General features: G+C 61.4%; 1 protein-coding gene across 1 annotated transcript; it reads left to right on the forward strand.

Moving 5' to 3' along the window:
- Window positions 1–9795: 9795 nt before the first annotated feature.
- GADD45A (growth arrest and DNA damage inducible alpha) lies at window positions 9796–11267 on the forward strand. The gene is made up of 4 exons (XM_071436960.1): window positions 9796–9950; window positions 10038–10139; window positions 10215–10428; window positions 11015–11267. Exons 1-4 carry the CDS (start codon window positions 9907–9909, stop codon window positions 11126–11128), a joined length of 474 nt encoding a protein of 157 aa, XP_071293061.1. The 5' UTR covers window positions 9796–9906; the 3' UTR covers window positions 11129–11267.
- The last annotated feature ends 1511 nt before the right edge of the window (window positions 11268–12778 follow it).

Consider the following 12778-nt stretch of genomic DNA (forward strand, 5'->3'; position numbering starts at 1 on the left):
AGACTGTCCAGGAGACCCTCACCCCGTCCCAGTGCCCTGGGGAAGCCATGGTGGGGATGGAGCTGTGCTGAGCCCGGCTGGTTCTCTGCCTGCTGCAAACCTGCCCGTCCTGTTGGTGCAGCGGCACGGCCGCGGGGCCTGGGCCACGGCCAGGGAGCCGGGCTGGGCCGCGCTGCTGAGCCGGCAGCTCCGCAGGATCTGCGGCAAGAGCTGCCCAGCTGGGCCGCCTGAGTCACCCACATCATCACCCTGCCCCCTTCATCATCATCATCATCATCATCATCATCCTCAGCCTGCCTGATCATCCACATCATCACCCTGCCCCCTTCTTCATCATCATCATCATCCTCAGCCTGCCTGCCCCCCTTCTTCATCATCATCATCATCATCCTCAGCCTGCCTGATCACCCACATCATCACCCTACCCGGCGTGGGGCTGCGAGAGACACTGCCCCCTTCATCATCATCCTCAGCCTGCCTGCCCCCCTTCTTCATCATCATCATCATCCTCAGCCTGCCTGATCACCCACATGCTCTGCCCGGCATGGGGCTGCGAGGGACAGTGCCCCCCCCTTCATCATCATCATCCTCAGCCTGCTCACCTTCATCATCATCATCATCATCACCCTGCCTGCTCACCCTTTTAACCCAAGAACAAATCTCTCAAATCTGCAATGTGGACTTTTCTGTCCAATTCCAAAATAACATTTGGACGTATGAAGAATAAGCTGAAGGAGATCAGCTAGCTATTGTTCTAAAACTTCTATCTTGCTCCATATATATTGCTCTGTTTTAAAGCTTTAAACTCTAAGTCTTCTGCTGAGTGATATTAGATACTTCTAATCAAACTACAGACTCATTATCCCAGTGTTATCAATTAATTTTGGAAGTTTTTTTCACGGCCTCAGGTCAAATACGGTATTTTTTTGTGGGTCTGTGCCCTTCAGCACAGAAAGTTTAAAATTTTCAGCCTGTAGGATTCCAACAGCCGTCCTCATCCTCGTCCTTCCTACTCACCCTCCCCATCCTCATCCTTCCCGCTCACCCTCACCATGCTCAGCCTGCCCCTCCAGCATGGAGCACAGAGTTCATCTGCCACACAAATAAAAAAGGTCCTTTTGTTCTATGGAGCACAAGGCAGGGCAGGAACGAGTGTAGGTTTGTTTTGGGGCACGGCCAAGGCAGGGCTGAGTTAAGGAAGACACAGTTTCCCACCTGGCAGCTGCAGGAGAGTGAGGAGCAGGAGCTTGGCCGAGCTCTTGGCTGCACCCTGAGCCTGGTGGTGCTGGGATAACCCTCCTGGAGCAGGGATCAGTGCCACCCATGCCAGGCCCCTGGCACCCAAAGCCCTTCTCACACCAGGGACCTGTCCCAAACACGATCCAGCCCCGGTGCTTGGTTTTTCTTGTCCCTGCAGCTGCATTTGGCACAAAAGTGACTGAGCCAAGCCCTCTGTGCCAGCTGGGAGCACCCAGCCACTGCTGTTTGCCCATGGGGCAGCTCCCCCAGCCCTCCTCACCCAGCCCCATCCTCCTGCCTGTCTGGGCTCTGGGAGGAGCCAGCCCTGCAGGACCCCAGGGGAACAGGGCAGATCCCCTTGAGGGGGTGCAGTGCACGGACTGACCCCGCCAGCAGCTCCCAGCGGGGGTAAAGGGATCCCAGATCCCTTCATCCCTGCTGGGCTTCCCTGGGGCCGGCTTGCTGGGATCCGGGACCTCGGGGGGATTCTGGGCACAGCAGGAGCAGCAGCTCCGGGGCGGGGGTGACACCGCCTCTGTCACAGTGAGAGTGACACAGTGAGAGTGACACCGCCTCTGTCACCAGCGTGAGGGTGACACAGTGGGGGTGACACCGTGGGGGTGGCACTGCCTCTGCCACAGCACGGGGTTGACACCGGGTTTGCCACCAGCGCCAGGTTTGGGCTGTGAGCTGGAGCCGTTCCTGCAGCTGGCATTCCCAGGCTGGCATTTCCAGGCCGATATTCCCAGTCTGACATCCCCAGTCTGACATTCCCAGGCTGGCATTCCCAGGAGTTGAGCCGGGCACCGGCGGAGCCCACGCGCGGCTCCCGGAGCGCTCGGACCACGCGTGCCCGGGCGGAGCCGGCCCGGGTAAGGAAACGCGGGAGCGGGCGGATGAAAGGCGCCGAAAGGAGGTCACGGAGCTGCCGCTGCTGCTGCTGCTGGCCGAGGCACCCCCTCATTAGGGTGATTACAGGCACCAGCTCTGCTAACGAGCGGCGTGGGCCGCCCGGCCCGCACGTCCCGAACAAGCCCCGGGGCTGTTGTGGCACGCTCGGCTCGGCTCGGCTCGGGTGGCAGCCGGGGAGGTGTCCCCAGTGCTCCAGCCCGTCCCAGTGCCCTGCCCTGCGCAGGGCATCCCAAATCCTGTAGGTACCGTGCACCCCGGCAGGCTCCCCGTGCATCCTTGGGGTGCTCCCTCAGCCCGGAGCTGAGGAACGGGAATACTGAGGAGCAGGGAGCACCCAGAGCACCCTGTTCCATGGAATTCACGGGGGGATGAATACTGAGGAGCAGAGAGAGCACCCAGAGCACCCTGTTCCATGGAATTCACGGGGGGATGAATACTGAGGAGCAGAGAGAGCACCCAGAGCACCCTGTTCCATGGAATTCACGGGGGGATGAATATTGAGGAGCAGAGAGAGCACCCAGAGCACCCTGTTCCATGGAATTCACGGGGGGATGAATACTGAGGAGCAGGGAGAGCACCCAGAGCAGCCTGTTCCATGGAATTCACGGGGGGATGAATACTGAGGAGCAGGGAGCGCCCAGAGCAGCCTGTTCCATGGAATTCACGGGGGGATGAAGGGGCTGGACATCGGGGCAGAGGTCAGGAGGCTGCTCACAGGCTGAGCATCCGGGGGCTGGCTCTGCAGCGCACACAAGGCACCGGCCCCAAAACGCCTGAGGAGGAGCTGTAGAGGCTTGGGATGTGTTTGGGAGAGCTCCTGCCCAGGAAGCGAAGCTTTACCCGGATCCCACCCATCCCGCCTGGCCCCTGGGCTGCAGGCACACGGGAGATGCTCAGCCTTCAGCCCAGGAGCGGCAGCAGGCACAGGAGGCACACGGGAGATGCTCAGCCTGCAGCCCAGGAGCTGCAGCAGGCACAGGAGGCACACGGGAGATGCTCAGCCTGCAGCCCAGGAGCTGCAGCAGGACCCCCCAACCCCTCCCCGTGCTGAGGATTCAACCCTGGGGGCTTCAGCCTCTGCCTTGTGTGGCTCAGGGGCCGTCCCAGGGCTGTGTCCCCGCGGCTGCTGCCTTGGATAAGGACACGAACGAACGAGAGGGAGCTGCAGGGCTGACAGCTCTGATAAGGCACCGCAGGGAGGGCAGTCCCCAGGCGGGTGGCATGATGGCACCGTCCCCAGGCTGGTGGCATTGCAGGCCTCCCATCCTGTCCAGGGCACAAGTTCGTGGTCAAGGTCATTGGATCACAGAATGGTTTGGGCTGGAGGGACCTTAAAGACCATCTTGCTCCAACTAATCCTAGTTCAAATTATAAAATTATGCATATTGGGGGGGGGGAAAAGTGTATTTTCTCAAGAAAAAGAAGTCACCCTTGTTACAGGTTCATGTTGAAGGATTGGCCTGACAGGTGCAGCTTCAGAAAGTGCTGGCAGGTCCTCATCCCCCCGCGGCAGGTGGGAAGCAGTGTCACCATGTCCCGGTGACACGGTGACATGCAGGGGGGTGGGAGCCCCCAGCCCTGCTGCTGCCCCTCGGGACACGGCTGCTCCATGAGGCCGGGCAGGAAGCAGCTCCCTCCCTGCAGGTGCCCTGGGGCACGTGCTGCTGCATTTTTCTGCTTGTTTCATCACCTCTAATTCCTGCTAAAGAGCTTCTGGGCTTGGGGCACAAACCCCACATTCCCCAGGGCTCCCCCACTCTCTGCACCGCTGGACAGGTTTGGTGTGGAGGTGCCATCAGGATGGGATGTCCTGACCCCACCCTGCTCCTGCCTCCATCCTCTCCATGGGATGGTTTCTCACCCTTTTTCCTCTGGTTTTGCAGCCCAAGTTGCTCCCTGGGATGTTGGTGGCCCCAGCCTGCAGCCCCATAGTGCAGCAGGGGGGTCAGCACAAACAGACCCCAACCCCACTGCTCCCACCAGGCTCTCCACTTCAGGATCCCGTGGCTAAGGCTCGACTCACATTTCTGTTTTTCCTTACTGCAAGATTACATTTCAATTAAAAACCAAACGCGTTTTTCCCGCCGCGCTGGAGCCGCGGTGTCCGCGGAGCCCCCGGGTGCTGCCCCCGCTGCGGCCGCCAGAGGGCGCCGGAGAGACGGCGGCGGCGTCCCCGCCGTGTCCGTGTGTCTGTCCCTGTCCTGTCCGTGTCCGTAAGTCTGTCCATGTTCATGTCCCTGTCCTGTCCATGTTCATGTCCTGTCCCTGTCCTGTCCCTGTCCGTGCGTCTGCCCCTGTCCTGTCCGTGTTCCTGTGTCTGTCCATGTTCATGTTCATGTCCCTGTCCGTGTCCTGTCCCTGTCCGTGTCCTGTCCCTGTCCCATCCCTGGCCTGGTTCCTGTCCCTGTCCCTGTCAGTTTTTTCATGTCCCTGGCCTGGTTCCTGTTCCTGTCCCTATCCATGTCCCTGGCCCAGTCCCTGTCCCTGACCTGCTCATGTTGGACCCCAGGGCTGGAGGCAGCTCTGAAATAGGGTCTCACAAGCATTTTTAAAATATTATTTCTTTTAGTTTATATTTTTAAACCTGCTCTCAAATAAACACCTCCGTTCCATTATCTCCACTGCAACAACCATCAACCCCTGGGCTTCACTCCATGCTCCTTCCTCTTTGCTTTCCAAACACTCTTCCCACTCCACGCATTTCTAGGAGACAAAATGAACCCAGATTAATGATTTAACGTCCCCCCTGAGCTCCCTGCTGCCCACAGGAGCACCAGTGAAGGTCACTGGGAACCACCCCAGCTCCCTGGCTCCATGTGCATGGCTGGGACTGGTTTGGGGAGGGTCCAGCCCTCCCTCTGCCCACCCCGGAGCTCTCCTGCACGCCGGGGAAAGGCAAGGGAAAACCTGGGAAATAGGGAACTTCCCTGCGGGAGGCAGCAGGGGGCTGCTGGCTGGGAGATGATTCCTTGTGCTGTAGGACAGGGCTCCCCCATGGAAGCGCCACTCGTGTGCTGCTTTATGGCCCCACGCTGCCGGTGGATGGACAAAGTTTGTTTTTATTTCAGTGCCGCTCTCCGTGTCCCCATGCCGGACTTTGCCCGGCCGGGTGATTCCCACCGGGGCTGCCACGTGTGCCCGGCATGCCCGGGGGGGAAAACGCCCGTGCCTGCAGGGAGAGGGGATGGAGGGCAGCGTGCAGGGCAGGGGAATGTCCCTGCCAGCAGCAGCACAGCTTTGTCACAGGAGCCGAGCAGGGACCGGCTGCGGAGCACCTCACAAAAGATATTCCACCGGGAAATATCCTTCAGCAAAAGGAAAAGATATTTCAGGTGTTTAGCCACGGTGGGGGGGCATGGGTGATGCATAAAATCACAGAATCCTGGCGTGGTTTGGGCTGGAAGGGACCTTGGAGCTCACCCAGTCCCTCTGCCTTGGGGAGCAGGCAGGGACAGCTTCCCCTATCCCAGGCTGCTCCAAAGCAGCTTTGAGCACTTCCAGGAACGGAGCAGCCACAGCTGCTGGGGTCTCACCACCCTCACAGCCAACAATTTCCTCCTAATCTCTAATCTCCACCTCCCCTCCTTCACTTTAAAGCCACCAAAGCACTCCCAGCTCCCACTCTGCTCCTGTTTGCAGACCTCCTGCAGCCAGGATGACCCGGCTCCCTCCCAGCGCTGTCCCAGCTCCACGGAGGGCAGCAGGAATGTGCTGAGTGCGGGCAAACCGGCGGGGATAAACACATCCCACATCCCCCAGCCCCCTGCCCTGCCACCTTCGGGGGAGACAACCCCCGGCAGGAGCCTGCAAGGGAGCTTGTGCCAGGCAGGAGGGAATGCCCTGCCAGGGAAGGGCCAGCCCTGCTCCGTGCCAGGGAAGGGCCAGCCCTGCTCCGTGCCCGCCCTGCTCCGTGCCAGGGAAGGGCCAGCCCTGCTCCGTGCCGCCGAGCCGGGCTCTGGGCTGCATTCCCGTGCCCTTTGGGGCGTTGGGAAAGTTGCTGGCACCGTGCCCGGCTCCGGAGCCAAAGCCAGGCGGGCCCAGACTTCCCTGGGGCTGGCCAGAGCCAAACCGTGCCAGCAGCGGGGGTGGCTGCAGCTGAGCCCCGCTTCTGGCTCCGCCAGGGACAGAGGGACTCCAAGGAAAACGGGGGAATTGTCTCCTTGCTCTTGCGCTGCCGGTGCTGGAGGGGACGTGGCACCGGTGGCGCCAGGGCAGCCGGGTCCTGGGGCGATCCCAGGCTCCTGCCCTGCTCCACGGGGAGGCAGAGCCAAAGTTCCCGGGGTGCCAGAGCCCGGGGGAGCTGCTCCTGCCCGGCTCCGGGCGGGATGGCCGCTCTGGGAAGGGGGACGTGCCCGGACTCTGCAGGAGCTGGGCACGGGGGCAGCGCGGTGACACGGGGCTGGTGGCACCGGGGGCAGTGCTGTGACACGGGGCTGGTGGCAGCGGGGACAGCGCGGTGACACGGGGCTGGTAGCACCGGGGACAGGCGGCTGCCGGAGCAGAGGCCGCCCCTGGAAGGCGCAGGCTGGCGTTCGCTCTGCTCGCTGCTCGCAGGATGCAGCGGCTCCGGAGGGGCTGGGAACGCTCGGTGGCCCTGGTACGGCAGCCTGGGGTGGCCCTGGCACTGCAGCCTGGGGTGGCCCTGGCACGGCAGCCTGGGGTGGCCCGGCCAAGGGACACAGCGGGATTTTCCACAGCACGGGATGGCCGAGGGGCCAGCGGGGCGGGACAAAGGTCCCGGGTGGGCCGGGCCGGGCAGGGAAACAAGGGAGGGGATCAGGGACAGCCCGACAAGGCCAGCAGGAGCCAAGGGACAGGGAGCAGCAGCTCCTGGCACTGCTCCGGGCTCAGGGCCGGGACCACCCCGAGGCAGCCCCGGGAAGGGCCCCGGTGCCTCCGGCGGGGATGGGGCTTTGTCACCTCTCGCTGACGCTGTTTGATGGTTGGTCTCATTCCCAAAAACTGAAATTAAACAACTCGATGCTCTTTCGTGCGGGAAGCACCTCCGCAGCTGGCCCAGACGTCCTCCCCCGTCGAGGGCTCCAGTGGGCATCTCCCACATCCCTGGGGTTAACCCATTGCTCCCCAAGCTGCCTCCGGCCTCGGGCAGCCCAGCGAGCATCTGGGGTGAGGATCTGCCAGGGAAGGAAGAGCTGAGCCCCTCGGCAGAGCCCGAGCCCCCCTGAGCCCCGACCCCGCGATGCCAGACACGGAGGGGAGGGCAGGCCCAGCCTAGAGAATGATGAAAGTCAGGATTAAAGGGCGGGGGGGGGGGAGCAAAACACCCCGGCCGCTTTTGGCAGGCGATGAAAGGAAGGTTTAGCAGCAGCTGCCAGCTGGGAGCTGACGGAGGGACAGCTGCGGGTCCGGCTACATCCCGGGCCGAGGCACCGCACATCCCCGCACGGCCACCCCCTGTCCCCGCAGCAGGAGCGAGGCAAACGGGAATCCTGCGGATCCTCGGGAAAAGGGACAGCGGGAAAACTCCGCGTCCCTGCTGCTGCTGCTGGGGAAACGGGACAAGGGAAAACTCCCCATCCCTGCTGCTGGGGAAACGGGACAAGGGAAAACTCCCCGTCCCTGCTGCTGGGGAAACGGGACAAGGGAAAACTCCCTATCCCTGCTGCTGCTGCTGGGGAAACGGGACAAGGGAAAACTCCCCGTCCCTGCTGCTGCTGCTCGGGAAACGGGACAGCGGGAAAACTCCCCATCCCTGCTGCTACTGGGGAAAAGGGACAGCCAGGAAAGTCGCGCCCGGCCGGGAAAGCGCAGGGCCAGCGCAGTGTCAGAGTTTTCAGGGCTTTGCTGCTCGCCCCGGGAGCTGCCGCCGCCCGGGAGGGACAGAAGAGGCTTCAGCTGCTTCCCAGCTGCCCCCATCCGAGACAGATTTAGCTCAGGGCCGGCACAGATGGGGCTGCGGGGCCGGAGCCACAGGCAGAGCCCTCGAGCCCTCAGTTGCTAATAGAGATAGAGCAAATTAAGCGAACTTAATTCGGAGGGTCACCGCACAATGCCCCCACCTGTTTCGCTGCGCTCCGGCCATCTGCCGCCCCTGCACCTGATGCAAAAAGGGCTTTTCTCGCTTTCCCCCGACGCCGTGGGCTCCCTTGAGCCGTGTCGGGTCTCACCAGCAGCAGGACGGGGCAGGGCCGGGCGGGGGGACAGAACAAACCCTGGGAGTTCCCTCCCGGAGCCGGCACAGCCGGGGGGCACAGAAATCACCCTCTGCATTCTGCTGCAGAAACGCTTTGATGTGCCCCTGAACGTTCCAGGTTGGACAGGACATGGAGCAACCTGGGGTGCTGGGAGCTGTCCCTGCCCATGGCACGGGGAGGCACAAAACCATCCCTGGGGTCCCTTCCAGCCCAAACCATGCCAGGATTCTGTGATGTCCCATTTGCCCACGGCCAGCTCAGGGGCTCTGCAGGAGGTGCACGGAGCCAGCATCACTGTGCACACTGTGCTGTGGAAAACAACTCCTGGTGCTCAGGGGCTGCAGGAAAACACTGACACAACCAAACTTCAAAGGACACATGTCCAAAACCTCCGTGAGGGACCACCAAGGGTCCTGAGTGCAGCCTGTGGAGCCGGTGGGAATGTGCCAGCCCACAGCCAGGTTGGGAAAGAGCTCAGGCTGTGGGAGGATGGAGGGGTTTGGGTGCAACAGCTGAGAAAGCTTTGACACAGCAGCCATCAGGAGAAGTCCTGCCCGGAGGTCTCAGGGCTGACACGGGACATCTGGAGCAGGAGCAGCTTCCTGGAGGAGCACCGAGTTCCTGGAAGGCTGCAAAGGGAGAGATCACAGAACCACAGACCAGTTTGGGGTAGAAGGGACCTTAAATCCCACCCATTGCCACCCCTGCCATGGGTGGACTGTCCACCCTGTGGCCTTCCACTGTCCCAGGCCGCTCCCAGCCCTGCCCAGCCTGGCCTGGGACACTGCAGGGATGGGGCAGCCACGTTGTATCCTGTGCCAAACACTGGCCCTGTGTTTGAAGTTGGTGAGGCTGAGTCTGAGCACAGGGGAGCTCCCTGCAAGGAGCACTGCAAGAGTGCAATCCCTGTGGGGCAAAGAACAGCATCCATCCAAGGGGGAATCCTGTCCCACTGCCCCTCACAGGTGAGGCCCCACCTGCAGAGCTGCCCCAGCCCTGGAGAGAGCCCAGAGGAATCCATGGGGCTGCTGCAGGGCTGGAGCCCCTCTGGAGCCAGGCTGGGACACCTGGGGGTGCTCACCTGGAGAGGAGAAGGATCCAGGGAGAGCTCAGAGCCCCTGGCAGGGCCTGAAGGGGCTCCAGGAGAGCTGCAGAGGGACTGGGGACAGGGGATGGAGGGACAGGAGCCAGGGAATGGCTCCCAGTGCTAGAGGGCAGGGATGGATATTGGGAATTGGGAATTGTTCCCTGGGAGAGGCTGGGATGGAATTCCAAGAGCAGCTGTGGCTGCCCCTGGATCCCCGGCAGTGCCCAAGGCCAGGCTGGATGGGCTCCAGGGCAGGGTCACTGTCACGGTTCCATTCCCAATCCGGGTCCCGGTCCCAAACAGGGCCAGGCCCGGGCCGGACTTGGCAACTTTACGGGCGTGGTCTCATTTGCATGAGCCAATGGGAGCGGGGTATGCAAATGAGGGCGGGCGGGGCGGGCGGGGCAGCGCGCGCGGGGCGCCTTTGTGCGGCTCGGGCGGCGGGGCCGGAGCGGCCGGAGCGCGGTGTCCGCCCCTGTCCCTGTCCGAGCCCCGAGCGGCCCTGGCCCCGTGATGACTCTGGAGGAGCTGCCCGGGGAGCGCCGCGCCGCCGGGAGGTGAGGCCGGGGGGCGGCGGGGGCCGGGCGGGGAGCGGCGCGGGGTGGCCGGTGACGGCCGGTGTGTCCCGGCGTGTCCCGGCGCAGGATGGAGCAGGCGGGGGACGCGCTCGAGGAGGTGCTGAGCAAGGCGCTGAGCCAGCGGAGCCTCACCCTCGGCGTCTACGAGGCGGCCAAGCTGCTGAACGTGTGAGTGTCCCCCCGTGCCCGTGCCCGGCGGTGCCCGCTGCCCGGCGCGCCCGCGGTGACGGCGGTGCCCCGCAGGGACCCCGATAACGTGGTGCTGTGCCTGCTGGCGGCCGAGGAGGAGGAGGCGGGGGACGCGGCGCTGCAGATCCACTTCACGCTGCTGCGGGCCTTCTGCTGCGAGAACGACATCAACATCCTGCGCGTCAGCAACCCGGCGCGCCTGGCCGAGCTGCTGCTGCCCGCCGCGGGCCCCGACCCGCCCGCCGACCTGCACTGCGTGCTCGTCACGGTGAGCCCCGGCTGCCGCCGCGGGGGGACAGCCACGGGTCCCCGGCGCCGCTCCGGACCCCCCCGAACCGCCGCGCCCGGGGCTCGAACCCGCGGCCTCAGCTGCCGGCGCCGGGGGCCCGCGGTGCCTCCCGGGGACAGCGGCTGCCTTCGCCCCTCGTTTGCTGTGCTGTCCCCGTCTTCCTCCTTTGTTTCTCCCCTCTTTCTCCTGTTCTGTCTTTTCTTTCCTTAGTTTTCCTCTTTCCCCCATTCCCTCTTTATTTTCCCCCCCATTCCCTCTTTATTTTCCCCCACTCCCTCTTTATTTTCCCCCTTTTCTTTCCCTCTTTCCCCTTGTTGTTCTCTCCCTTCCCCCCCACCTTTTATCTCTCCCTCCTGTTTTTTTCGCCCGTCCCTACTCTGCCCCAGAGTCCAAAGCTAAACTCCTCACATGCTCCCAGGCCTGACTTGTTTGTTTGCCTCGCCAGCAATTTAAGATGATTCACGCTCCTGCTCTTTCTGCCGTGCTCCCCCCCACCCCTCCTCCCCGCGCCGCTCTCGGGTTGTTTTTGCTGCCGTGCCGGAGCTTTTTGCCGTCCCCTTTCCAGAACCCGCAGGCGTCGCAGTGGAAGGACCCAGCGCTGAGTCAGCTGATGTGTTTCTGCCGGGAGAGCCGGTACCTGGACCAGTGGGAGCCGGTGATCAACCTCCCGGAGCGGTGACCCCGGCCCGGCTCTGCCGCCGCCGCAGACTCTCTCGCTCAGGAAGGAACTCCCTGCCCCGGCTCCGGGAGGGGAGGGAGGGAAAATAAAACCCGACAGCAGCAACAAAAAAGAAAAAAAAAAAAAAAAAGATATAAAATGATAAAGCTAAAACTGATGTCATTTGGGGGGGTTTGGCTGGAGCTGAGCAGCGTGGGAGCTGAGGAGAGCAGGGATGAGCCCAGCCCGATGCCCTCCCCAAAAGTCCCCTCACTCCTTCTGTCCTTAAGTGCCACTTAAAGTTCCTGCTTTAAACACCTTAACGAGCAAACGAGGTTAATCGAGGCCTTTTGCCAGCAATGTTGTTGTATTTTTGGGATGTAATTCTCACGTTTTTATGCTAAGATATATAATAATAATAATAATAATAATAAGTTATTTTCTGATATCAACGGAAAAATTATTTATACTTGGAGGTTTGAGAACCGAAACGCCCTCGAGCAGTTGGTCTGCAACCACGAATCTTCTCCCAGCTGGCTGCAAAAGCAGCACCATTCATATAATTGTTTGAAATTCGAGTGTTTTCTGGGGTTATGGTGTTCTTGTTTTGTGTTTTCTTCTTTTTTTTTTTGAAATAAAGTGTAAAATCAAACCTTTGGCCCGGGCTTTTATTTCCTCGCTCCACGAGTGCAGACACAAGGGCTGAGCAGCAGCTGCTTCCTCCTCCTGGCCATGGGCAAGGTCCTGTTGTGCAGCTCCAGTGTGGGTTCATTCCCGGCCCCTCCCAAGCAATTAAAGGCTGAAGCAGCCCATGTGCTGCAGGAAATGTTGGGAATGCTATTTATTTATTTATTTAGTTCGTTAGTTTGAACGCTGCCACAACGGGAGCTAAAAAAAATAAATAAAATCTAACAAAAAGAGGCTTTGCTGCCGAGGTTTCTTTGCTCCTGCAGCTCCTCCTCGGAATCCTCATTCCCTGGGGGAGGAGAACCTGGCCTGGGGTTTCCTTGCAAAGCCCCGGGATTTGTTTGCACCTCCCAGGCTCCTCTTCACCGACACAGCCAGGCTGGCACAGGTGGCATCTCTGCGTGTGGCAGGACAAGGCCACCCCTGCCTGGGGCCAGCAGTGACACACGCTGTCCCCCCAGCCCGGGCACGGGGGAGCCTGGACCTGTTCTCCCGCTCCTGGGATGCTCCAGCACGAGGCCACCCTGTCCCTGTGCCCAGCCCAGCTGCCACCCTGTGCCCGGGGACACCGCAGCAGCAGCAGCAGCACCAGATTTATTTCTCCAAGCTCAGATTGAATCCAAACCCCACTGGTTTCTCCCAGTGTCACCCCAGCCCTGTCCCCACAGCACAAACTGGGGGATCCTGGGGGCACCTGGCCCAGCACACAAATTCTCCTTTTTCTCCCCCAATCAGCACAAAAATTCTCCTTTTTCTCCCCAAATCAGCACAAAAATTTTCATTTTCCTCCCCAGATCAGCACACAAATCCTCATTTTCCTCCCCAGATCAGCCAGCTTGGCCAAGGACAAGAGGGGCAGCCCAGTGATGCCCCGTGGTGGGGTCTCACCATGGGCTTCTCCCAACACCTGTGGATGCAATGGCTTCACTTCTTTTATAAAAAAAATCTGCTAGGGCAGAGTCTGCATTTCCCCAGATTTTACAA

The sequence above is a fragment of the Agelaius tricolor genome, unplaced genomic scaffold, assembly GCF_023055355.1.
Source record: "Agelaius tricolor isolate 1412-34295 unplaced genomic scaffold, bAgeTri1.0.p SCAF_11, whole genome shotgun sequence".
Taxonomy (NCBI): domain Eukaryota; kingdom Metazoa; phylum Chordata; class Aves; order Passeriformes; family Icteridae; genus Agelaius; species Agelaius tricolor.

Bases quoted from the DNA above. Each gene is read 5' to 3' on its own strand.
- GADD45A (XM_071436960.1), top strand. From the start codon at position 9,907: ATGACTCTGGAGGAGCTGCCCGGGGAGCGCCGCGCCGCCGGGAG. The intron at 9,951-10,037 runs GTGAGGCCGGGG...GTCCCGGCGCAG, and splicing joins GAGCGCCGCGCCGCCGGGAG to GATGGAGCAGGCGGGGGACG. The intron at 10,140-10,214 runs GTGAGTGTCCCC...GGTGCCCCGCAG, and splicing joins GCGGCCAAGCTGCTGAACGT to GGACCCCGATAACGTGGTGC.